The sequence below is a fragment of the Gymnogyps californianus genome, chromosome 1, assembly GCF_018139145.2.
Source record: "Gymnogyps californianus isolate 813 chromosome 1, ASM1813914v2, whole genome shotgun sequence".
NCBI lineage: Eukaryota > Metazoa > Chordata > Aves > Accipitriformes > Cathartidae > Gymnogyps > Gymnogyps californianus.
The window spans coordinates 37,904,540-37,931,968 of NC_059471.1; the positions used below are offsets into that span (position 1 = coordinate 37,904,540).

General features: G+C 37.6%; 1 protein-coding gene across 3 annotated transcripts in view; it reads left to right on the forward strand.

The window, feature by feature from the left end:
* The window catches only part of TDRD3 (tudor domain containing 3), a 109,684-nt gene that overhangs the window by 15,789 nt on the left and 66,466 nt on the right, over nt 1-27,429 (forward strand). For all 3 annotated transcript variants that reach the window (XM_050894777.1, XM_050894794.1, XM_050894786.1), the window contains exon 2: nt 27,245-27,329. In XM_050894777.1, the coding sequence (XP_050750734.1) occupies nt 27,245-27,329 (85 nt within the window). The remainder of the gene's footprint in view (nt 1-27,244; nt 27,330-27,429) is intronic.

Genomic DNA, 27,429 nt, shown 5'->3' on the forward strand with positions numbered 1-27,429 from the left:
AGTATTGAATACAAAAGGAGAGAGGAGAAATGTGGCAGAAGTGTGTGTCTCTTCCTTATGCTCGTTCATTCAGCAGCTGGAGTGTTTCAGTGTATGTGAAATGGATACCAGCTCAGGCCCTGGGGATTTGAACCATGTATTCTGCCTCCTGCAGGAGAGTGCTTTGTCTGTGAATCCATAATATACACTGTGGTGAAATAGTGTTTCTTTTTTGATGCCATGTTTTATAAATAAACAAACTTCCTTTAGAGTTGCCTCAGCATCTCAGGCAAATTACCCCTTAGGCTTAGTGAGTCAGTCTGTTTTGTTTTGTTTTTTTTTTTCCTTTGTCTCTGTGTGTATTTTAACATTTGGAGCAACTTCAACAGAAGGAATCAACAAAGGCTCAGATACCTAGCGCTGAAACTGTGGAGAGCTGCTAATGTTCATGCAGTGCTATGATTTGAATTCTAATTTTTGTGCACAGTCTTATTTGTTGTACAATTATCCACTGCAGTTATTCTTTGCTAGGAAAATGTGCGGCTGCGGTAAAGTGTTTTTAATCCCTTCGTGTTTTTAGAAGCAGAAACTAAGCTCATCATTCAAGACAGGCTGGAAGTGAACATTTCCTGAAAGACTTGTGAGTAGATAAAATCCTTTCTGCACCTGTTGAAATTTTATCAGAATTTGTCCAAAATAAAAATGGCTGAGAGGGATGTTCTCTTACAATTTAGTTTATAGCACTTATATGGTTATTCGCAGATAATTATCCTGCAAAGCATAAGAGAATAGTTTTTGAAGGAGATTCTCTTCATAGAAAATGGAAGTTTCAGTGCATCTCATCTTGATTTGAGGCAATGTCTTAAAAATAAGAAAGACGATGGTCCTAAGTGTTGCTTTGCAAATTTTACTTTTTACCCACTCTATGATGAGGCACCATGACTTGTCCTAAGTTAGTCATGTTGTTCTCTTCTCCCTGGGAATCAGAAAGCAGAAGTTGTGAATTTAACTTCTCTATTTATCCTGACGCATTAGTTTTGCTCGCTGTCACCTCGTCCCTTACCTGGCAGAGATCAAGAGCAGGTGCGTACTAAGGTGTTTAGCTTTTAATACTTCAGACAGAAGTAGACTGGAATTTAAGTGTCTGTGAAACTTATAAGGAAAATGGAACCTGAAATAGCTGGGTGGGGAGGTATTAATGAAGGATGACAAAATCGCAGGTAATTCTAAGTTTCAATTAATCAGCAGTACACTGAATAGATAACAAGAACATGGGTCTCCTGTTACTGTGTTTCCACATTTGCTGACATATTAACTCCAGTCCAATAACTCTAAAGCAAGAAGATAAAAAACCAAAGAGGACGAAAGGAGAGAAAAGCATTTAAAAAAAAAAGCAGCAAGTTATCTGACAAAATGGCCGTCATACTAGTTACCTGTTTACAACAATACAGACAGACTTCCATGTTCCTCCATTCTTTCTGGATATCGTTTCTGAATACTACTGAAAGAACATCAGACTGCAGAAAACTGTGTGGTCTAGGTTGAAAGGCCGACACAAGTTTACTTATTTTATAATGTTTTTCTAGCTTTGTTCTTCATCCTAATATTTCACTTCTGTCACCCTTTTTTGTCTGGGTCCTTTGCATTTCTTTGTACCGAAGCTTGCAGTTTTCAGTCATATGAGCAGTTTAAAGAGATTTTTTTGTTCAAGGGAAAGCTGCAGTGTGTAAATGCTGCTGATGGCTGGAGCTGAGCACCTCAGGTCTTAGTCCCTGTACAGCACCCCTCTACACCCCACGGCTTGCTCACAAATTACCCCATCTCACCTCATTGGTAAACATAGGTGGAGCTGTGAATATACTTGTACTTAATGTTATATAAGTTTTGATGATATATTGTGATGTTGCCTCTAGAAGATGGAGCTGGAGTTCAGTTAATTCAGACTCATTAAAATTTTCAGACTTATGAGCAGAATGCATCAATTCAATTCGTATCAAGAATAGTTTGTGATATGTGTGTTACTATACAGTTTATTGTGAGGTGAAACTTCACACTGAAGTTTGTGATTGCTGTTCTTAGCATGGAGATCAGGAATTATATCTATCCATCAGTCAAACTTCAGAGGAGATAGGGGTGTATGATTACACATGTGGAGTGAGGCAAAACACATAGTAAAGGGTTTGTACTGGCTGTGGAAAAACGAGATGATGCCTGGTTCAGGAAAGAGTCTGTGAGTAAAAAGGGAGTTCTCTGATCAAATTTGTATGGACAAAGCAACTTTGAGATCAGCACTGTGAGTCATAGGGCTATTTGACCAGTCTTCCTGAAAGCCAAATTTTCTGTTGTCAAACTATTAACTTCTCTCAACTTCTCAGTAGTAAATAGCGTAATAGTCTTGCCAAGTGCAGGCAGTGACTCTTGATCTTTTGAAGAGTTATCAGTAATGTCAAAGAGATGGGGGCGGTCATATTTGTGGAGAGGGATGTGAAAATGGTCTCATAAGGAACATTTTATTTTATTTTTGAGCAGACATTGGCTAGATCCTTAAATCTGTAAAGACAAAATAAATAGTTGGCCATAAAGAGTAAGCATAGTCTGAGTGTACAGCAAGACAGAAGCCCTTACTGAGTTGTTTAGATAGGCATTTACAGCTTGTCAGTGGAATACAGAGAGAGGAAAAGGGAAATGCTTTCTATTTAATCTCTTAGTTGATTATATAAAAAATATTTTCCTGTGTTGTGTGAATTAAAGAGCTCTGGTGTATCAATATTTCTGAACCTTTAAGGTCATGAGGAAATTTTGTAGCATGTATATCGGACATCATGACATCAATAAAATCATAGAATAGTTTGGGTTGGAAAGGATCTTTAAAGGTCATGTAGTTCCAACCCCCCTGCAATGTGCAGGGATATCTTCAACTCGATCAGGTTGCTCAGAGCCCTGTCCAGCCTGACCTTGAATATTTCCAGGGATGGGGCATCTACCATCTCTCTGGGCAACCTGTTCCAATGTTTCACCACCCTCATCGCAAAAAATTTCTTCCTTATATCTAGTCTAAATCTACCCTCTTTCAGTTTAAAATCGTTACCCCTTGTCCTATTGCAACAGGCCCTACTAAAAAGTCTCTCCCCATCTTTCTTAGAAGCCCCCTTTAAGTACTGAAAGGCCGCAATAAGGTCTCCCTGGAGCCTTCTCTTCTTCAGGCTGAACAACCCCAACTCTCCCAGCCTTTCTTCATAGGAGAAGTGTTCCATCCCTCTGATCGTTTTTGTGGCCCTCCTCTGGACCTGCTCCGATAGGTCCATGTCCTTCTTGTACTGAGGAGCCCAGAGCTGGACGCAGTACTCCAGGTGGGGTCTCACGAGAGCGGAGTAGAGGGGCAGAATCATCTCCCTTGACCTGCTGGCCATGCTTCTTTTGATGCAGTCCAGGATACAGTTGGCTTTCTGGGCTGTGAGTGCACATTGCCATCTCATATGCAGTTTTTCATCCACCCGTGCCCCCAGGTCCTTTTTGGCAGGGCTGCTCTCAATCCCTTCATCCCTCAGCCTGTATTGATGCCAGGGGTTGCCCCAACCCAGGTGCAGGACCTTGCACTTGGCCTTGTTGAACCTCATGAGGTTCACATGGGCCCACTTCTTGAGCTTGTCCAGGTCCCTCTGGATGGCATCCCGTCCCTCTGGGGTGCCAACTGCACCACTCAGCTTGGTGTTGCTAGAACAGAAAAATGGCAAGCCAGATGCCATGTTGCTTTGTCTGTGCATACTTAGTGAAGTACTCTTTTACCTGCCTCCCCGTAGATGTTACTGAGTCTCTCTCTAACATGTTACTGGTGATCTTATTTTTGGACAGTGATTGAGATAAGACTGCTTTGCATCAGATACAGAAGGCTGAGAAGTGAAAGGGTGGGAATTCTGACTGGGGATGGAAGCAGAGTGATGAGAAGAGCTAGAGTCGGGATTTTCAGAAGTGCAGAGCTTGTGACTATCGTACATTCAGTACATACCTCTAAATTCGTATGAAAATGGTAACTACTCAGACAAAAAAAAGTGTAGTTGTTTCAAGCAGGGCATTCAAAGTTAATGCTTGTCTTTTTGATGCTTTTAACGAAAATCGAATTGCACTTAATTCCATATTGGGAAAGGAAGGTAATGTCATTTCACCTTACAGAAGCCCTTGAAGGCAGGTTTAATTATTTCATATTGTTCACTTGGATTCTCTGATGACAGTCTCCTAACAATAACAAAAAAAAAAAATCATCTTAACGGTGGCATAATTTTGTATTTGGTGTGGACTGCAAATAGTAGCTATTGAAAATAAGAGTGACTGCGTATTATGGTATTGCCTATGCCTGAAGTGGTGTGTGTAAATACACATAAAAAGACCGTTTATGAAACCTCAGTTTGACCTGTAATGTTTGTATTTTCTCTCTCTTCTGGTATTGTCTTTGAAACCTTAGTGTGTCCTTAATATAGTTTTTGTGTAGTAATACTTGGGTTTTGAAAGCAACCTGTAGATTTTCAGTGTAACCCATTGGATAAGTTATTGAGAGCTTTATTTTTCTATTCCTGAATTTTCTATCTACATGTGAAAGTACGATTATAAAATCAACTTGAGAAAACTGTGAGAGGCAGTGCAAGATGGAAGAATTTTTTTCTGGTGCTCATAGGATGAAGCAGAGTAGAGATTGTAAGATTTTGCATTATTGCTACTGTTCACTGGCTGCATACCACTTGTGGCAAATCTGAGTTTCACAAAGTAGAAATTTAGGTTGGTGTCTCTTCAGTGAAAAAATAGTAGCATTTTTTTCTGAAAACAGACACCTGCTTTTGCAGACGTTCAGAGGTATTGCAATCATGTGCATTATTCGCCTGTCACGGGTTTCTTTCTTTAATGTTGAGGCAGTCATATACTTTCTGGTGGTAAAATATTCTAGACTGGACTATGCAAGCAGTTTATGGCTATAGCTGTGCTGTTGGCTGTGAGAGTTGCGGTGCCGTGTGTGCTTGGCGATGGTGATTTCCAGAAGGGACGTCATTCAGTCATCCTGACTTACGCTGTCTCCCTTCTGCACGCTTCTGGAATTTTTGCAGCCATTGAATCTGTAGGTGTAAAAGTAACTTAGTGTTTGAAGTAGCAGTTTCCCTGAAATCATCCAGATCAATCTGTATCATTTCTGTGAGCCAACAAGTTCAGTCATCGGTGGACGATGGTAAAATGATTCATTAACTTCTTGGGCAAGTCCTCTACAAGACTGACTCTGTAGTAGCTGTTTCTGTCTTCCTGTTAGAGGAAAGAGTAGGAAGCACAAGTGTAGTTCCTCCTAAGAAGGACTTTCTCTTCAGTATTCAGGAAACTAGGGGATTTCTTGGGAATCTCGGAAGACTTTGACTATGTATGTACATATTTTTAATTTTTATTTCTGAGGAGAGAATTTTCTTTAGCGTTGTGATTCTGCCTATTTTGCACAGGCTTTATCTTTTCTGACATACTGAAAGCCTATCTTGCAGTTGCATTCAAATATTGGGTAAATCTTAGCCCGTGCTTCTGAAAGTATAGCTCTTGTCTTGATGCCTGTTGTCAAGAATGTGTAGTCTAGGCGTTATGCTCCAACAGTAGACACAAGTTTAATTCTCTGTCCAAATTTAGTTGTCTAAAATTTAGATGCCTGTGTTGAGCTGGTTATTCTTAAGTCTCCATTAAATTTACAGAAATAATTACCTCCAGAAGGCGATTCATCTCTTTCTAAGCTAGGTGTCCAAGATAAGAAAGATAAATTGCTGTGGTGATTACAAATGGAGCAGAGTGACTCGTTCAGATTCAAATATCTAGCTTACCCTCTGCAATGAGGGTCACTGAATCTCATCAGAACTGCTCAGATGGCACTAGTTCAGTTGCAGATTGCTTTTTCCTGTTTTTAGCTGTGTAGATTTTATGTATATATATATATATAGACATGCTGGAGCATGTCCGAAGAACAACAATGAGGCTGGTGAAGGGTCTAGAGAACAACTCTTATGAGGAGCGGCTGAGGGAACTGGGGTTGTTTAGCCTGGAGAAAAGGAGGCTGAGGGGAGACCTTATTGCTCTCTACAACTACCTGAAAGGAGGTTGTAGCGAGGTGGGTGTTGGTCTCTTCTCCCAAGTAACAAGTGATAGGATGAGAGGAAATGGCCTCAAGTTACCCAAGCTAAACCTCCCCTGGTGTATTAGGAGAGATTTCTTCATTGAAAGGGTTGTTGTCAAGCATTGGAACAGGCTGCCCAGGGAAGTGGTTGAGTCACCATCCCTGGAGGTATTTAAAAGACATGTAGATGTGGCGCTTAGGGACATGGTTTAGTGGTGGACTTGGCAGTGTTATGTTAACTGACTCGATGATCTCAAAGGTCTTTTCCAACCTAAATGATTTTTTTTTGTGTGTGTGTGCGTGTGTACGTGTGTTAAGTGTAAGTCATCCCTTGCTGGTTGCCTTTGAGGCTCTGGAGGTTTGGATGAGTTACTGCTGTTTGCTTCACCTTTTGGTTCTGGAAGCCCAGTTCAGAGGGTCAGGGGTAGTTCATAAAAAGTTCCTTTTCACCTGAGCTGTTTTTAAAGGAGTATTTGTTTTCTGGGTTGTTTAGCCATAGTTAAGATGAATGTATAATACAGTCCAGTGTTGGTTTTTTTTTTTTTTTTTTAACCATGGTAGACAATATTAATTGTTTTTGCTTTTTAATTATAGCAACAGATGTAATAAATCACCGTATATAAAATAAATGTGCTTTTTCATGTGCCTTTTCCTTGGAGGACGTGGAGGAAGATAACAGAGGAAGGAGTGTGGTTTTGTGTGTGTGATCTTTGCAGTATTTCTGAACATGAGGTATAATAACCGTGTTGCTTCAAATGTTTAGTTGTTGATTAAAAAGACTCCAAATTTGCTCATAAAAATGTCCACTTTTTGTCTCTGAATGCTTCCTACCTCAAATTCAATTTTCCCTTCAGTGCTTTTGTGAGGTAGAGAAATGTTGTTATCACTCTTTTATGGATGGCAGCTGTGGCTTTGCTTTTTCATTGTAAGTGAAGAGGGCAGCGTGCCCATGTGAGCCAGGTGCCAAGTCCCGTAGGCATGAGGGCTCTCTTATGTTACCTGAATAGGCGGTTGTCTAATGCTGGTTGAGGCTAAGGGTTGGCAGGTATGACACACAACTTACAGGAGTCTGGTATGCATCTGAGCTGGAAGCTGATGGTGTCTCAGGTAGTACTAAGAGGTACCTTAATAGAGAGCTCTTTAAATGGACCACATGAATTTCAAGATCCCTGTTACTGGAATACCTTAATTTCTAGCATATTCTCGTAGCATTTGAATGCTCCAGTTCCCTGGAGAAAATAAAATCTTCAGTCTGAACTGAAAATTTTTGCATGATTTCTTCATTACTATTAGCTGGTAAATTAATTTCTATTTAAAGTAGGAAACTTCTAAAACTAAAGCTATTTATAGAAAGAAAACATAACTTTTTTTGCAAACATAGGCTTTTCTCATTTGTAAAAACCATGCAGCATGCCCTGTTGCAATTCTTGTGTGTTTTGACTTAAAGTATGACAGCTTGGCGCCAAATTGTTTGTAGCTCACTATACTGTGAGTTGTCATGAGTGATGTTACACTCTTAATATAGTACCAAATATGTAGGAATATTTAATTGTAAATTAAATAAATACTTATGTGAGTGTATTGCAGTTCATTTTCACTGCTTAGATTTTGGGTTTTTTTCTCTCCTGTAGTTATAGAAGACAATATAAGACTAAACTAAATGTGAAAGTTTCACTTCTAGTTAAGCAGGCATAATTGTACTGGTAAACCTTCTGGATGTGTTTACACTGTCAAAGTTTGTAGAGGAAAGGTATGCTGTCGTTGTGACTACCTCAGAAAATGCTAATGATGCTACGAATGATGCTACAAAACCTTAATTCATAAATTCTGAGAAATAGTAAGTCATCTGTATTATATTGCGGCAAATACTTTGACAGTGTAGTTCCTATTTTAACCTCTATATGGGGAGATATAAAACAGCAATTCCAAAACTTATGGTTGTTATCTGAATTGGGGTTGTGACAGGTGGAAGCAGGGTCACAACAATGAGCAAAAATCTTTTTTTGTCAATTCTGTAGTAGTTTTCAACCAATGCTCTGAATTACCTCAGCTGTACTTGTATAAAAATGAATTGGATTTCATATTGAATACTGGATGTGAAGCTGAAAGTTACAGTTAGCAGTATTAAAATATCAGAGAAGCATTAGAGTCTGAGGAATGTAGTTGGGGCGTTTGAAAGCTGCTCTGGTGCTGGGACACCCATTTCTGTCTCTTCCCCGTACAGCAGAATATTTCCAGGGGAACTCCGGTGAAGATGAGTTAACTTTAATTAAATTTCCAAAGTTTTGTTTTCTTGCTAAGAAATATCTGAGGTTTTACAGTCTCTGCATTTTGAGGGATCAAGTTTGTTATATACTGTACATCACTTCGTAAAGAGGGGACTATTTCTTATGTACTGTCATTGAAAACTCTTCTTCCTGGCTGTCAATAACAGTAAGGGCCTTTTGCTATCTAATTGTTTCTCCTGGTTTTGGATCCATCCTAGTGTCAGTTCTGAGCAGAAAGGAGCTCTGTGTTTTGTTTTTTTTTTCCTTCATCCTGTATAATTTTTACAATGCTCTGAAACCTTATATTTTGTTATCATCCATATATATTATTTTTTTTCACTTTACTCTTTTATCTGTAGTAATGGTAGCCTTCATAGATGTGTTTTCTCATCAAGAGGAATGAACTGTCGAAAGAAATGAAGTTTTTTCAACAGCAGTTACAGTAACCTGTAAATGGTTGGAGGGGATCAGCTGTTTGTAGTGTTGGCTTCCAATTCAGGGATCGCATGTTACTGTCAACCCAAAGACATTTTTGCAAATTACGAACGAACCTACTAGCTGCTTAATTTGCAGCTTGTTGTGACTTAATTTATTTGCAGTAGCCATTAACTGTTGTTTCATTGGTCGTTTGTATTCTGCAGCTAGTGTATGTGAAACAACAATGTAATAGGAGGATAAAGCTAAGACACCTTTAAAAGTACTGTGAGAATCTTTTTTGGAAACAGGTCATCTGTGTAGAAACAAATGCTACAATGTATGCATCACTGTCAAGTGGACTCTTTGACAGTGATTTTTTTTTTTTTTTTTTAATCTACAGTAGTAGTGTTACTGTAGCTATGATGGGCCAAGGATAAAAGGAAGGTAATGAATTTGGAAAAAGTGGAAAACCTTTTGGGCTCAGAATCCTTTCAGTTTTTAACAGTGAGCAAAATGTAAGGTAAACACAGATCAATGTAGATACAGTTTTTCTGGATCAGCAGCTAAGCTTTTATACTTCAGATCCCTTGGTGGGGGGGAGGAATTAAGTACCCAGTAGGCAGAGGGAGGAAAAGGTGGGAGCAGGGGCACTCTTTCCTTGAAGATCGTGCCTGAGACTGAGGTGTGGTTTTTGATTTATGAGAAGGGTTTTTCTTGGTGTCTGGGAGTTTTGCTTATGGATTGTTTTAGTTCCTTCTGTGGTGCAGTAGCTTCGTTTTGTCTGGGAATTTTTTCTCTATGCGTTGAGCCTCTCAAATATGAATACTCCTATGCTTAGCGTGGCTTGGCTTTAGGAATCTGATAAATCTTCATGAATGCTGCATCTGTGTGTAAAATTGGGAAATTGTGTTCTGAAATGTTTTGCCATGGCATGATGTTATCTTGTACTTAGCAGAAGGAGATAAACATTAGTATACAGGTGCGTATCTCCAGCAATGCAAAGCTGTTGCAGTATGCTGAAAATTAACTTGCTTTTGGTTTATTCTCTTCCTGTTTTAGTAGGATGAGAATAGGAATAGCCCTTTGCTCTAACACAGCTTGGGCTAACAAGTGAGCATTTTTCTTCATGGGCTGTAAGAGGGCAGGTTAGAACCAGCATATTTCATACATCTTGATTAAAAAGCTTGACAAATGTACTTTAAGAAGGTTGTGAAGCCCCTGTACTTCCAGTAAAAAACAGTCACCTCCTGGGAGTTTGTAGGGACTGGGATTGCGGAAATGTGCTGAATTGCCTAACAAGCTTACAAAAGTGTTTTTACAAACAAAGGTATTTTATAGCAGAAATACGCAGCTTTGTTAAATGAAGGAAGGGAATGGATTTACCTTTTGTAGCTAAAGGTGGTTGTAGCTGCTTCAACTACCTGCAAGCTGCTCTTTTGATGGCAAAACATACCACGTCTTCATAGAAAGGATTGGAACTGCCACTGAGAGGTTCCAGATAATCTTTGCCATGAATTTCACTACTACAGATAGGCATAGTTTCCTTTTTTTTTTCCCCCCTCCGGGAAGGAGATATTCATTCTTCTCTATTGTACTGGTGCAGCCACCTGAATTCGTCATAGCAAAAATTTTGCTGTAAGATGCTGCCAGCAACTACTTGGCTGCCATCCCACAACAAGAATAGCCCGCATCCAGGTTTGATGCCAAATCATGTGTAGGTTAACCTTTGTAAGCCATCTCAAATCAGCGTGCTCTGTCTCTGGGGAACAAATCTGGCCTATTTATAGGAATACTCTGCCTGTATTAGATAGCTTGCATGCAAACTATGCAATTAATGCCTCTAGCAGTTGTTGCTGATAAGCTTCCCCACTGTGAGGCAATGTCTGTGAGAAACTACACTTGTAGAAGGTAAATCCTTTTTTCACCTTAAGATTCCACATGACTGAGTCATTGAATATGGAAGTATCAGTAAGGTGTCTATCGCTGAAATAGTGTCCTGTGCAGGAACAAGTTACAGTTCATGTCTCTTCACTTTTATCTGACATATGACATGAGTGGTAACTAGCAACATTTAAGTGAAAGATGTTGTGACCTGTGATCCAGGATGTCATGCGAGGACTGTAAACACCACAAGGCATACTGTAAGCTCACATCAGTTAAATTTCAGATGCCATATTTGAATGCTAGCACTTAACATAGTGTAATGGTCCACCCACTAGCAATTACCACAGAAGGAAGGTTTAAATGGCCAGGTGTTCTCCAAAATCTGAACAGTAGGACAAATCTTTTGAGAAAAAAGTTGGTAAATGTTTTGTGTGGTTTTCTTTCATTCTTTGTCTAAACTCACTTTCATTAGGGGTGAGAAATAGACTTTTCTTCCAGGAGATAATTCTTTATCTATAATAAAGAAGTATCACGAGGAACAGGTTAAGGTAGTGGTCTTATTGTATGAAGTACTCCTCATTTCTCATTTTATGTCTTTGATCTATTCATCTGGATTATCTCCATCCAGGATTAGGTTAAAATTGTTGGCCTATAGTTTAGTAACAAGATTACCTCCAAAATGCCTGCTTTTTACTATATGTAAAATTGAATGATTCAGACTTCACACTTTTGTAAATGCAGCAGCAGAAAAACACTGGTAGAAAAGATTAATGGGCTTTAGCCATTGTTACTGCTCCTTTAGATTTTTTTCCTGTAAAAATGAGAATCTTAAAACACTCAGGCTAACATTGTGTTCTGTAAACAGTTTAATACTTTTTCAATGTTTTTATAAACAAACATAATAGGATGACAAGCAACCACAAACAGAAATTTAAGAAACAAGGCATGGCAAGTTTTGACAAGGAAAAAGCAGTACTGTCTTGTATCTTTAATGAAGCTTTTGGGTTTTTTTAGGTACTTAATAGAAAATGTAGTTTATGTACAGCAGACACAGTTGCTTATAAGATGGGGGATTACTTACAGTATGAGACAATATCTAACCTGAAGGGTTGCAAGCACTCCAGTGGCAAGTCTTTAGAATTTAAAATGAACTTTGAAAAGGGTATGGAATGGAAGGGAAGCAAAGGCAATGTATTTCAGTGGGTTTAATGCAGATTATATTGTGGGTGTAGGTAGGATTAGTCACCTGCATATCATAGGGATCATAAGAAGCAGTTGTGCAGAAAAATATTTTGAGGGTTTTTTTCTATTTTGTTAAACACCAGAGTATGATGCAGTATCATGCTGTTGAATGGGGTATACAAAGCAACTGTTCTGGTTGTTAATTAAGTATGATGTTTGTAAAAGATCTGAAAATGTTCTTTCACTTTGGTCAGCGCTGTAAGGCATTAGTTGGAGTTAGTGTCCAGTTTGGGTACAGCACTGTATGAAAGGTATGTGGGTGGGGAGAAGGGAAGAGGTGAAAAAGAAGTCTAAGTAGAGAACTAGAAAACAACATGACCTTTTAGGGAAAGGCTAAAAGAGTTGGGGTAGTTTAGTTTAAAAAGAGAAGCCTAGGAAATTCAAGTCTTCAAATATTTAAAAGCTATGCTCTTGTCTCATAGCTGTCTATAATACTTTAAGGGCAGTAATGATCAAGGTGTGGTCAAGGAACGTACACCTGACTTCTACACCTACTTCTGCACCTACCTTTACAAAGTATACTTGGGTAAGTTTATTTTGCCTGTAGGATTAATGTGTGACCAATACTGAAAATAAAAATAGTGTTGAGTAGATAAATTACTATATGACTTATAGGCTAGCATATAAATCCCATATATGCGAGTGTAATAATACTGCAGTAACATGGAGAACGGTGTACTTCAAAGGAAATGTATTTATATCGTTGATCTTTTCTCTTCTCTGAGAACATTGTGAACTGCCCATTTGAAAGCTGTCTTGTCATATCTCAGTCGTAAAACCCTGGTATATTACATGCCTTCTTGCATATTATTACATGAGTTCAGCTTACTTTTTTCTGCAGTTCTTCAGTTTGAGAGTAAGAACTGTTTAGATCCATGGGGAGGAGGAAGATAGGGAAGGGAAAGAAATAGCAATGAACTCTTCCGCCATTAAAAGTGCGATGTATGCTTATCTTACGGCTTCAGTTATTTTAGATAAATGAGGAAACGAATCATCCTCGTGGGTTAATTAAAAATGTCGACAAATAATGGCTATACTTATAACATCACTATTTGAAGACAAAATGAACAAAACAGAGGCAGGCTAGAAGGGAGAGCATTTGCAGCCATCCTTGCCTTTGTAGCTGTCATTGGTAAGGTGAAATCTCAAAACATATAATAAGATTTTGCAGAAGTTTTTATCCAGTGTTGACGAGAAGCTCAATTACTTTCCCAGTATTAACTTTAAGGTTCAGAAGACTGAAATAGAAATGTTGATTTTGATGATTAGGAAGTCTTTCTAAAAACAATTCATGGGCTTTAGCAATAACAAAAACTTTAATGATTATTTTATGAGGAAAAAAAATCTGTGATTAACTCGTGTTTGTGTTTATGTTAGAGCTGCTTTTCCTTTGTCTGAATTTTGGTGAGGCTAATGGAATTTACTTTTTGCTGCCATGTTTCGTGTTTCAAGTTTTTAAATGTTTCCTTTTGTTTTGGCAGAGAACTAGCTGTCTGATGGTAGACTTGGCTTTTCTATGCAGTGGAATGCCAGAAGCATCACAGCCTCACTTTGTACCTTGCAACGATAATTTAGCATAAACACTGTAATTGCTGTATTTACCTTCATTTTATAAGCTGGAAAAACATAGTTATAAATTACATGAATTTAGAAGGCAGTAACATCAGTTTGAGTGCAGGAGGAAAAGAGAAACAGTACTAAATTGATTAAAAAGTGAAATAACCAAGGTGGTTCTGAAACTACATATTGACAAATACATGATTATGAAGATGCAACCGAAATTTGACAGCAAGATAATGACTTAAAATTCATGCTAGTTTATGCCCAAAGTTTTTACTGTCATTTTTATGTCATCAGGTTACTGCTGGTAATACTTAATTACTCCATAGCCTTACTGTCATCTTTCTCCACATCTTAATTCTAATCCTGCCTTTCTTTTGTGCCTGTCTTGAATAAGAGAATGGCTTCTGTGAGTGAAGGGCTTGTGTCAGGTCAAGTTTTTCAGTGCTGACATCCAATTAGAGCCATCAAAGATGGTGATTTTAGAGGTGCTCTGTGTCACAAAACTGCAGACTTCCATCATTTAGTCAACTAAGTGGTGGTGGGATCTTAACTTTGGATGACTGATGGTGTTGGTAGACTGGAATGAATTGCTGTGTTCCCACCAGGTATTGAGCAAAGCGACCTTAAAAAATCCAGCCAAATAAAATCTGTAATATCAATTGCAAAATTGCATTCAGATTCTTAAAAGTGGTTATATAACACTTAGAACTTGTAGTTGTGACTGATTTAGGGGGAAAAAAACAAATCAATATCAGTAACACAAAGACTCAATTGCCTACATTTATCTATGTGATAGTTTCTTACAGATCTGTTTCAGTATTGGAGGCATTATTGATTCTCAACTCCTTCCCAAGTCATTAGTTGATGAAAATACGTACTAAGTTCCTGTACAGTAAATTACCACTTAATTAGTTGTGTTGTATACGCTCAGAGCTGGTCTTGGTTAGTTCTTGTCCGGCTTTTTATAGAAAGCTGAGCTTTGTAATCTGTCATGTAATCAGCTTGGTTACACAGAGACCACATATCTATCAACTGTTTGCTGTATGTCTTACAAATGTTGGTAAATTAGGACATTAAATTATAAAAGAATTGTAACATTTGAAGGTATATGCCTTGAACCTATGCTGAGGCAGCAGTACAAACTGCAACACTTCATGCTCTCAGAAAGATGGAAAACCTACCACGTAGAGTATTAGATGTATTCTGAGCTGGGTTTTGGTATCTTTATCTCTCTTTACCAGTATTAGCAACTGACTTTAAATTTCTCTTGTACTTAAATGTAAAATGTATATGTTAATTAAGTTATTTGCTAAAGGATTACCAAATCAATTTATAGAAGCTAAAGAGCTTTTGCTCCAAGGTGTGAAAGAAGACAAAGAAACAAAACACTGACCTGAAGGGCTGACAACATCTGTGAAATTGTGCCATAATTCCAGTTGAATTTAAAACCATGGAAATAGAAGTAAATGTATGTGTATAAACCCAACATGGAAATATGAGTAAAATGCTGCCTTCAGTTAATGCATAACTTCAGGTTATTTAAAACTAAGCCTATATGTTTGCGTCTTAAAATTTAATGTTCAGGTACAGTTGCAAATTGGATTGAGTTCTTGAAGTAACAGAAAGGTTGATTAGAAGACATCCCTGAAAGTCATCTTAATTAAAGCTTTTGCTCTAAGAAGGACTCTAGACAGGTCAGCTGTAGCTTTGCCTAGCTGTGTCTTGACCAAGGATGGAGGTTCTGCAGCCACTCTGGGGAACCTGTTTCTGTGCTGCAGTGTGTGACCTGTGGTGAAAGTCTGTGTTAAAAATTAAACGACTCATAATTTTCAGCTTTTATAACCGAGAGTTATGTACAGCAGCACTGTTGCTTAGTAATTCTCATTTGATTTGCGTTGTTTTATAATGTTGTGTCTTGTGTGGTTTTGAAAACAGATCCTAGTATTCTTTGTGTGTTTTGGACTGCTACTGAGCCATGAGTTAGTGTCCAGAAAATAATCACATGACTGCATATTTTTCATGAATGATAACTAAGTTAGAGCTCAGGACTGTTACGGTTGTTTTCTTCTCCTTGTGCAGTACTTTGTGTTTATTAATGTTGAAATTCACCTGATGTCTTATCCTGTGGTCACAGAGCGCAGTGAGCTTTAGATTTTGTCTAAATCTAGTCACCTAGAACTATGTATCATCATCACCAGTTGCCACCTTGCTATCCAGTCCTTTTGTCTTAACACTTGTGATATGCAGTGCAGACCAATGGAATATATCCACTGTTAACTAATCCTCTAGAAGAGGGACCATTGTATTCATACCCTTCCTTTCCTGTGTTTCAGTATGTGAGAAAGGATTCTTCTTTCTTCTTGTGCCTTAACAATTCAGTTTCTTTAAGAACCTTGGGTGAAGGATCTTACCAAAGCTATTCCAACAACAGTCTTTCCACCCCCTCCTCCCTGCCTCCTTCCCCCTCCACTCATTTTCTTCATGTTTCAGAGGGGTCTAATAGCTGTGGGTGGGACATCTTCTATCTGCCAGAAGTATTGGCCACCCAAAAAGGTTCTCACGAGCCTACAAATTCTAGTCTGTGTTACAGCTTACGTGACTTTGCTCGTAAGGGTCTATATAACTCCTAGGATTTCATGTGATTGCTCCTTTTAAAAATACTGTGTGATATTTTACTGTTTTCTGTTCTTCTGGTAGAGGTGTTGATTTAAAGCATGTCAGCAGTTTTGTATCTTGGCTCTTGTAGAGCTCTTGGGTGAATACTTGCTGGTCCCGGTGGGTTTTGTTGTCATTGCTGTATTTAATCTAAGACCTTTTATATTGTAATATCAGTTTGAGAAACTTGCTTACATACGTATTTCAACAATAACTTTAGTTTGGAAACCTTCCAAATCTGTGTTGTAGAAATTTAGTTTAGAAATAAATTAAAAAAAAAAAAGAGCTTACATATTATAGCTTTTTCGTTATCAGTCCTTTTGTATCTCAGTCATTTATCAGCCTTGTCATCTGTCAGGTTTCTTGCATCTGCTTTGAAATGTCTTTATTATTAGCTTTTATCAAATTAATCCTCCAGAATATTTTTGGTCAGTCTTTCTTTCGACTTCTTTTTTTGTTTGGTTGGTATAATTAACCTCTCTTTTGCCTTTGAAGCATGTCCATTGATTTTTGGGTTTTAAATACAAAATTCACTACCCCTTTACCATTTTGCCTAAGCCATCAGTAATAATGGCCTTGGAATAATGTTCTCTGGGAAGTCACAAAAACATGAAACTTTTTTTTATCATGAAATAATAATTCCTCACAGTTTAAAAATAGTTTTTTTTTTTTGTAGTATCTTAAGTATCTGATTTTTCCTGAGCTTTTGGCCGTTTTCTTGAACTTGATAGCAACTCATTCTCTCTATCTATAAGATTCTGTATGTAACTATCTACATGGTGATGCGAGAGCTATATACGTTTTTAATCTTCACAATAAAAGGATAGTATGCAGTCACTGAAGCAGAATAGAGTTCTCAGTTTGACTCAGATACTCCTAGTCTTACATGGATGGTGGTGAAATAAGTGATTTCTGTGTCTGCATTTCAGTGTGATTGATGATTACCTCTGGGTTATGGAACTTGGTTGGTTACTTCCAGTAGAGAAAGTTATGCTCTGTGTCTCCTGTGTTCATGCAGGACTGAAGAAGTGGAAATACTCATGGGTGAGACAGACAAAAGTTCCTTCTAGAGTGATGCTAAGCAGCTGGTGATTGCAATCTTTTATTTGGGGAAAATTCTGTTCTCTTTCATCCTTTCAATCCACTTAATTCCCTACTTCCTAACAAGTGCTTCAGATTTTGACATCTTTAGTATGAAAAACTTATACTTTGTTAGATAATTTTTGGATGTAAACCACCTGTCAAAGTATTTATCAGTAACTTTTGCAATTGTTTTAAAGTTGAAAATAAAATAGCTGTTTACTTATGTAAGCCTTGAGGGTAGTTACCTTTGCATGTACTCACAGTGCTGCTAATGCAATTTAAAAGTATATCACAAATAATACCCTGAGAGTGCAGCTGTACAATTTATTAAAACCTACCACATGCAGATCTGACAACTTAATTTGTAGCTCTTATCCTGTCCTCCAGTGATTTCTTACCCTGTTTACAGATGCCAGTGAAAAGAGATGAGCATTACAGCATTCAGTGAAGGCCGTCTAATTTGAGCTTTTCAAAGCATAAGGAAGTAAATTCAACAGCTGCGCAGCTCTTTCAGAGAGTACCCTGCTTAGTAGTTTCTTGTCTCTTCAAGTGAGGCTTCTCTACATGCATTCCTCCCTTTCCCAGTCTCTTGCTTGGAGAACATTGGTGGGTGTCCTGAAACCAGCCTCTTGTAGAACTGTGTGATGAGACATTCTCTAATTTCTAGGATTTCTGACTCGTTCAGGGCTTTACAAGTGATTATTTTACGTTCTTCTGTTGGGAACTGAGATTATAAAGGAAAGTTGGTTCTGGTTTTCAGTTTTGCTTACATAGTTTAGATAAAGCACTTGGTGAGTAAAATATATTACCTTTGAGAAAGAGCAAGCATAGAGTCTGAGGTTTTTGATGGTTGCATTATTGGAGATGGGTAATGTGGCTGTAAAGGTGTTAAAAGTTTTATGTTTGGTTCAAGCACAAAGTTTTTCTTAATTTTTCTGTTGTGAAATGCTTGTGAAAGATGTGCTGCCAGTCTCATAATACAGTTTTAAACCTTTTTGTGTTTTAAAACAAAAAAAATTGCATTCCCAGCAGTAGGAATTTTATAGAAGAAAATAGACTTGCAAAAAGCATACGTCACACTACGTATCACACTATGGGAGGTACTACTATAAACACCTCACTAGTGCAAGTGTTAAAATGTCTTAAAATGCGTGTTCTCCGTATAAGAACTTGATGAAGAGTATGCTGAAAACTTGCTTTTGATGCTTAGTTTTTGGAGCTGAGTAGTTTCAGGGAGGCTGGAGGGGAAAAAAACCAATATATGTGCCAGTAATTAAAAAAAGAAGAGTGGTGTGTGGGTCTAGGGAGGTGTGAGAGAGAATGATGGACTGTCAGGCTAACCTAATAATAGACTTAAACTTCTGTTTGCATGTCAAACGTATTAAGGAATAATTCTAAAACTATTACTGGTTACTCAAGCTTTTGTATAAAAATAGTCCTTGTCTTTTGGAAATGGATGAGAAGCTGTGTTAGTAAAGGCGACTAAAATATCGTGACACAAATACAGACTTTGAAGCACTTAAGTATTGCAGGGAGTGCTGGGGTGCCCTCTGCCTTTGGTGACCCTTAGCAGAAACCTCCTTACCACCAAATTCCGTCTCGGGACCTACTGACCCAGGTATAAGGCAGCTCTCCTCTCCCATATTGTTGTAGGAGAGGGGAAGAAAGCTGCTGGTTAGGGAGAGCAGTTACGTCCAGACCCTTCTCCTCTGTGGTGTTGGTAGGAGGGGAAGGAACTGGCTCTGCAGCAGGATCAGGTAGGCTGGGTGGGGAGCAGGAGGTTCCTGAAGGAGCAGCACAGTGGGTGTTTGTGTTGGGCCTCATTGTCAGATGCCGGACTAGCATTGCTTGTGCAATGAAATAATTTTTGTAGTGTTCAGTATCGCATATGTTTAGGACTGTAATGCTCCTAAATTATTGGTCTTCATCCCATTCCTACTGAAAGTTCCAGGTGGAAGTAACCTAGGAAGAAGCTAATGCATTAGTTTTGTTTAAAGCACTGCACTTTTTTTTTTAACTCTTTTCCTTGGCTCTGAGCATTTGCTGTGCTTTCCTTAGGTCATGATTTCACTGACAAAATAGATTTTACTGCTAGATAATTAACTTGTGTTTGCTTCCCCACATGTAAAAAAAGGGGGGGCAGTAATGACAGACATTCTGCTTTTACTAAGTAATGTAAAAAAAAAAAAAAACCAGACCCGTTTTTTGTTTGTTTTGTTCTAAAAATACATTGGCTTTCTTAGCTGGTGTTTTTATTGAAAGTCAAGTGTCATAGACATCTGAGAGAGATTTAGGCCTTAAATTTTGTCAGCTAAACGTATGAGAACTTGAGCTTGGGAATGCATATTTTATGAATTCCTTTCTGGGGTTTCAGCTTGACCTGGATTGGAGACTGCACTTAAGGAAGTGGTGTATTCCTACAAGTGAGAAGTTAGGTAGCTGGGATGCAAGTTTAACTGCCTTGGCAACTGAGGTGCTGTAGTGGCTGTGCACCAGTTTTAGGAATGTCAGTAATATTGTAAAGATAGACTTAAGTACCTTGGTGTCTGTTCATCTAAATGCTTACCTAGTTGGAACCAAAATTCTGTAATTCTCTGTGTGCTTTCTGGATTGTGCAAATAGGTTTTTGCTAGCATAATTCCACTTAAAACTTAGTGAGTTTTTAATAGTGATATAATACAGTACATTCTGTTATTTTAACATTTTAACTGGTTTTGCATCTTTAAGGAGTGAAATAGGGAAACAGTTTAGATTAAATTCCTGTAAGGCAATTATAAAACCGATTTGACCATACTAGAAAGAATGGCTACAGATGGTTCACTTTCAAAAGATGAGGCTGCATGAAGGCATCTTCTATGTCAAGTTTTATTTGATACTGTCATTAAACACCTGGATGATGGAGCATGAAGTACTAAGCCTAGACACAAGATAAAGCTCCTTAAGAATGCGAAGCTGTGAGTGCTCAGGGTCAGAGTTCAAAGTGATGTTAACAAATTGGAAAAGTGATAGGAAAACAAAAATACACTTGGATAGCAATAATCATAGGTATAAGTACACAATACAGAGGAAGATATACCAGATGTACAAGATACAGAGCAAGATGTGGGAAGTAAGTCTTTAAATGTGATTGCAAAAAGAAAAGGCGTGGTCTCTTCTCCATAGATGTGCAGAAAGCAAGAGGCAACGGAAGGCAATGCAAGGAGGTTAGACGTTAGGAAAAATGTCACTTTTCTGGGTGTGAGAATAGTAATAGTAAAATTGCCAAGAATGCCACTGAATCTACATTTGTCATTCCTTACAGACATTTGCCTTGTGGATAAAGGAACAGTTGGCCCGAATTTTGGCAGGGCTTTTGAATCTTTCTAATATCTTTTGAATCTTTCTAAAATCTTCTCTATTCTTTTTCACCCTTAAGTTCCATTTTATTTTGTCTGGTAGTTTGTATAATACTACATTATTCTTTAAATAAAAAGTTCAGAAGTTGAAGGGAACAACAGTGTCAGTTACCTTCCCAGTATTGTTATGCAGGTTATAGAGTATGAAGAAACCTTGTTTAAAATTTGATTTTCATATTTAGCATAATAATGTTTTAAAATGTTTTGGTTTTTTTTTTTTTTTAAACAGCTCTAATGATAGCCCCTCGGTAAAATTTGTAACATTGCAGTGTAATTCCTTTATACAACTGAAATTCAGCAGAATATTTTGAAACCCTATTAAGAGAACTCCCAAGTTTTAAAAATAGCTAATATAGGAGATATGGTTCTTCTGTTACGGAACAATACTGGCACCCAGTGGTGGTCTCGTACTAGTGCATTCTTTGAAGTTGCACTTTGCTTTATTGTTAAAATTGTTCTCTCTTCCTTTGTGGTGTTACAAAGTATGAGAAGTTTGAAAGCTCTCTGCGAATTTTTTTTTTTTCCTTCAAAACCTTATCTTTTGTATGGTATGATTGTATAAATCCACTTTATTAGCGAAGTAATGGGAGGAACATTCTGATTTCTGCATACACACATTGAAAATAGCTATATAAATTTTACTGTAAAACATCAACGTTGTTTCATGTGGCTGGCACTGAATTACAAGAAGTATTATTAGTGCAGTTTGTGTTTTCTGCTAATATTACAGTGATTCTGTGAAGAGTTGTGAATCTGAAATATGTAAATTTTATAGAGCATGTTTATTAATACTGATTTATCTTATTTACTTCTGTCCTTAAAGAAAGCTTCTCCTTAATAAAATGTTAATTGTTGAGATGATAGGAGAAAATTACAGAGGACTTCTGGAAAAATGTAATGTGGGGTAGAAAAAGGATGGAACATTAAGATTTGTGTTTGCACGTGAACTGTTAATTACAAATAGAGAAAACATGCTTTTCAAGAAAGCTGCTTGTGAAAAATAAATATTATTATGAAAGTTGTGTACCTGGTGAATTTAATTCTAGAATAAAGCTCTTTAAACCTTTTTAAGTGTGTATGTGTGTACATGTGTATGTTTGTCTGCAGATCAAGTATTTGATCCAGCAGTATAGAGCAGACAAGCAAAAATGCATCTTCCTTTGATCCCGCCGATTTCTTCGATGTTTCAGACATAGATGGTAATAGTGTAGCAGTACAGAAGTCTGTCTATTTAGGCCACGTCAGCTGTAATCTGTTCTTGATGAAGTAAAGTGGAAGATAAAATGAGATAAGTAGAGGCGCAGGTGAGATTGGTACTACAGAGTTATAGCCCTTAGCAATGGGAAATACCGACAAGGAGAATGTGCACACCTATAATGTGCAAAAGTGGGTTATTAAATTGATATCATACTTGATATGAAGGAGCAGTGGGAAAACAGCTCTGTCACTGATGTTTTTCTGTGTATTACAAAGGAAGAATTACTGAAATGTGTTTGTCATAGAAGCTTATGGAGAACATTTTGACAGAAAAATTGCAGATTTGGATTTATATGTGAGTCATTCACATAGAGAATGCTGATTCATTACTAATGGCTTTGTTTTAATGGTTCATTTGAAGGTAAGGTAAGGATCTAGGTATTTTCTAGGAGATGTTCTTCTGACAAAAGCTGTTACTAAGAGGATTGGACTGCTACATGTCTCAGATAAACACGGCTGGGGGAGGGGGGAGGAATAGGTGAGATATCCCTCAGGTTTCAGCAAGCATAATGTGGAAGAACTGCAGTAGAAGCGTTTATTTTCCTCTCTCTTCTGGTCTCCGCTCTCAAGAGAGTGCTCCACAAATAACCGTCTCAACCATTTGCTGCCGCTTTGTGCCCATTTGGTCGTAAACTGATTTTATTTCTTTTTTTTTTTTTTTTAATTTGTATTAATGTTCCAAGGCCACAAAATCCCTATGTGACTCATGCAGCATTACTTGCTATAATTCCTTTGAAATCAATTGAATTGTCTGTATTACTTCAATTTATAACTTTTGAGATTGTTTTAAAACATGTGCAAGAAAGAAGTCTAGCGAGTACTTTTTTTTTTTTTTTTTCTTGGAAACCAAAGGTGCTTGCAATGTATGTTATTCTAGTTACCAGTCTTCACAGAGGAAAGTTCAGTGTGGTTTTGTCTGGGCGTGTGTGTGTTGGGGTTTTTTTGTGGTGGTGTTAAACTTTTTTTTTTTTTAAATTTCCTTGAAAATATAAGCATCTCTTTAGGATGCTTAAGATTTTGGTGGATAAAGCCAAAAATTAAAGCTGCCAGTTGGAACATAGTTGCCTCCTTTTAAGTCTTTCAGCCTCATCTTACACGGTAGTGTTATCTGCATTGCATGTTAAGGAAATAATTTGTCTCGTTGCTGTCAGTGTAAGATGTCAGTGGTCAGCTACTGGCTAGCCTTTGACTTAGAGAGCTTTGTGGAGCTCGGCTGCTTCTCACTCTATGCTTCTCACCCATGTATTTTACCATTTATATATTCACTCCTTCACCTTAAGCAGAAGTGCATAATTCTGAAATGTTTGTTTACAGGAAGGACAAAGGGGAATTTGTTGATTGTGGCAGCAGCATTTCTGTGCCAGGTTATTCCCTGTGCCCCTTTGCCTTTTAAAGAAAAGGTGGGGACAGCTTGGGATGGAGGTATGGAGAGCAAGAATTGACGAGGACGCTGCTTGTACAGCACTGCCAGGTACCTCCTGGGGACTGGGAGCTCGTGAGCTGCTTCCAGCAGTGTGGTTTGGTTCATGGGTGGTTTAGGATTGCTTCCTGCCCCTTGGCAATAGGAAATGTGTTGGATTAATGTAACAGGATCACCTTGTAGTTCACCTTTCATTATCTAAGGCTGCGATAGGTTGTGATATTTTGCAAAATGGGCAGAACGGGTAATGTAGATGTTGAGGCACTCGAATATCATAGAAACACAGAGCTGCAGAGCTGTTCTCTTTGACTCCAGAGGAGGTTTTTGCTGTCTCTGGTTTTGTTCAGGGCCAGATTTTTTTTCCTTCATCTAATAAAAAGAACAAAAAGATTGAGTGGCCTTATGCTGTAAAGGTCCTACCTTCAGCACATCACATGCCCTTATTAAGAGCAGGTGGAAAAAGAGGACTCTGTTTCCTTCAGAGCCTGGAAAAAGAATTTCAGACTTAATAATCCATATGTTGTGGGAGAAAGGATTATGCCAGTTTAAGAGTTAATTTTGCCTGTTGTAACTTCCTTTTCATACTTGAGAGATATAGATGTATGTTTTTCTGTGTAAGTACATTTATTTTAAAACAAAAACTTCCTAAAAATACTGATTTTTTTTGTTTTGTTTTGGTTTGTTTTTTTCCCCCTCCCCTTAAATTATTTGTGGGCCTGTAGCAGGAAATATTCAAAAGTAAAACTTAGGTAGTTCTTATAGGAGACTGTACAGACAACGAGGAGAAAATAAAATAATTTATTTTAAATAAGAACTTTCTGTAAGGTTGTAAAGAAAATCTAAACTTATTTGGAGTACTCGTTGCTGTATAAAGTAGTCTGTATAAGAGAGTTATTAGGGCAAAATGGAAAAGACTGATGGAAAAGACTGACTTGATATACACTAGTTCCAAGCTTCTGTTAAAGAAGGAGAAATCTGTGCTTTGGCCAGTTCTGGTGTACAATGTTTCCTGGTTGTGGTTTGTTCCCCGACCGATTCCTGACCATTTCTGATGAAATCTGCACTTTTACGTCCTGTTGCACAGAAGCAACACCTGTTGTGTTACTGGAAAGCTCTGCTAATTTTGTTTTTTTTTTTTTTCTCTGAAGTTCTTCAGCATAGTTTTGCTGACATAGTTGTTGATTTGATCTTTTTTCTTGAAAGTAATTTTGATCCTAATCTTATGCATTTAAGTAATTTACGCTTTCATGTAATATCTATAAAAACTAAACCAACCCCAAACTATAAAATATCCCCCCCACACACTTCGATGGTCACAGATTTTGCTTTTTTGAAGACTATTTTAATAACCATGTTAATCAGTCTTTTGCTGAAAAGCTTTAGTGTTTGTTTAAATCTAACTAACAGATGTCCCAAATGGCATTTCATGATTGGTGCCTCTGTTAGGTTGGCAGAGATTTTGGTCAGGTGGGCAATGTTTCTGCTAAGTGCTGTTGCTTAAATTAGCAGAAGTCAAAAATGAATAGTCTTTTCCAGTGAGTTTCTCTTTATCCTTCTGTCTCAAAAAACCTCCAAAGTAATGAGACAAACTAAACTGAAAATTTATATATGAATTTATATATAAAAATTTATAAACTGAAAGTTTTGACTAAAGCAGAGTGGGATTTTGACAGTTGTGATTCAGTCTTCACTTTGAAGTGAGAAAGTAAAACATGACTCAGCAGTGAATTTTGTGATAGCAGAATTAATCTTGTCCTATATACAGAAAATTTAATTCTAGGTCAGATTCTTCTTTATTTATTCTCTAAACCCATTTTTTTTTCTTACTGGAAAATGGTAGTGCTTACATCTAAATACTAGGCTAAGTAACTCTGTAAGAGAACTGGAGTCCTGCTAGCTTCAGTAGAATTGAAGAATGACTTCATTTACATTAGGAGCAGAAGAGGAGAAATCTTTCCACGACTTGTCCAACAGTCTAAAACTCAGCTTATGGATTTTGTACTCCCCCTAACTGCTGGTGTTGAACTTATGTTCAATTTTATGCTGAAGATGACAGAAGGTAGACTTCTAGAGTTTATGATACTGCTCTTTCTAGGAAGTCTGTTGCTGTAATTAAAGCACAGTTGAAGCCTCGAGAGTAGGTTAGTGCCTGTAGGATGTGTCTGTTCTAGTTTCCTCTGGCACAGAGTGGGAATGCTGTTCTACTTTACCTTCTGACTCCAGCTAATGAGATCTGCTAATTCACAGTAGTTACCCGAATCTTCACAGGTCATAGTACTCGAACTCAGAGTCACTCAGCTGGGAAATCTTGCATTCCCATGGAGGCCCCCAAATCTTGCCACCTTATTCTTCTCAAGCGTCTGGCTTTTATATAAAAAATAGGATTGTTTCTTCTTGTGGTTTTATATATGCATTTTTTTCCCCATTCAGTGCATCTGGGTTTTGGGTTGGTTTTGGGTTTGTTTTGGTGGTGGTGGTGGTGGTGGTGGTGTTTGGTTTTGGGGTTTTTTTTTGTTTTTTTGGTTGGTTTTTTTTTTGGTGATGGTGGTCTGGTCCCTCAGGATTTACTAGATGTCAGTGTCCGACTTGAACAGTTAGATCCCATCAAGTGTCTGGGTTAGAGCACAACTGGGATCATTAATTAGTCTGGGAACACTGGCAGGGCTGTAGAGGGTGATGTTAATGTTACCTGGGCTAGAATCAAAAAGGCTTATCGAGCGTACTTTCTTACAAATATTTTGCCTTGTCTATATGTTACATTGTGTATGTCGTTTTCTTTAAAAAGAAGTATTTCTTGAAGCACTCAAGAATATTTATTTTTAATATTTCTTAATGTATGTTAAGTTTGCTTTCTTAAATCATTCTTTTCTTCTTTGAGGAATGGTGCTTTCTTGGTAGGTAGTTATTTAAATGTTATTTGGGCAAGTACTGTGTTTCAGACTGAGTATCTAGCAAATATCAATTATTTAATCGTTGCTGTGATGTATTTAAATAAAATGAAGAGCTGTGCAGAGAAGGCAGATTGCCAGCTACATAAAAATTAAAACTGGGGCTTTGAATAGGAAATATTAGGCAAAATGAATAATGAATGTCACAACTTCTGACCACTCAAGTTAAAATTATCTTTTTTTTTTTAGAGTGTTTTTGGAGATTAGAATAGGTCAGCCCTTTTGAATTGATTAGCTGAGTCCATTTAAAACTTAGTTTTCAGATGAGCAAATTTATTGTATGCTCACAGTATTTTTGCGGAAAGATACTGATCCTGGACTATCACCATGAGGGTCACAAATGCCATTTCCAAGTGTGATTGTGGAGGAGATTTTCTATTCTTATTTAAACTTTTTCACCATATTTGACTATTGATACACTGTAAAGCGCTTCAATTTTTATCAGTTTCTTTGTAGCCCAGGCAAGCAAGAATACATTTTATAGGATGACAGTGTTATGTGCCCCAGCCCTTGAGGGCTTAACCATAGTCTTGCTCTTTAGAAACAGATATGGTTGTGTTTTGTGTTTGTGTGTGGGATGGGTTTTTTTTTACTTGTTTTGTTTTGTTCTTTCCTTACACGTGCATGAGTGAAAGTGTGCCACTTGTATCAAGTAAAGCCCAAATGGTTGATTTTGAAACCAGGTTCCTGTAATTTGGGGGGGCGGGCATGAGGACCGTAGTGTTAACCCTGTTCAACATAATTGGGATGATGGCTGTTACTACTTTGTAAGTAGAGATTTTTGTTTTGTTTTGTTTAGAAATTGCGGAGGAAGAAATCTGTTACTCAATCTCATCTCAGTGTAAGGAAACTGATTACATGAAGTCATTTTCCAAGTATTTTTAAATCTATGCTTCACCAGCACAAAAGATACAAACTAAAGACAATAATCTTAGGTACAGAAAAAAATATTTGTCTAGTAGATACATCCTGTGATATTCTAATATTATTTTTTTTTTCTTTAACAGGTACCTTTCAGATGAAGGAATTGAAGCTTGCATAAGTTCCTCTGAAAAAGTTAATACAAATGACATTATCCTAGTTGCCCTTAATGTAAGTTATGATTGTGAAAACTTTTTTCTGACAAATCATGCTAAAAATTATATATCTAATGGCTCAAATGTAGGTTTGTGTGGCTAATTAAGTGTACTGT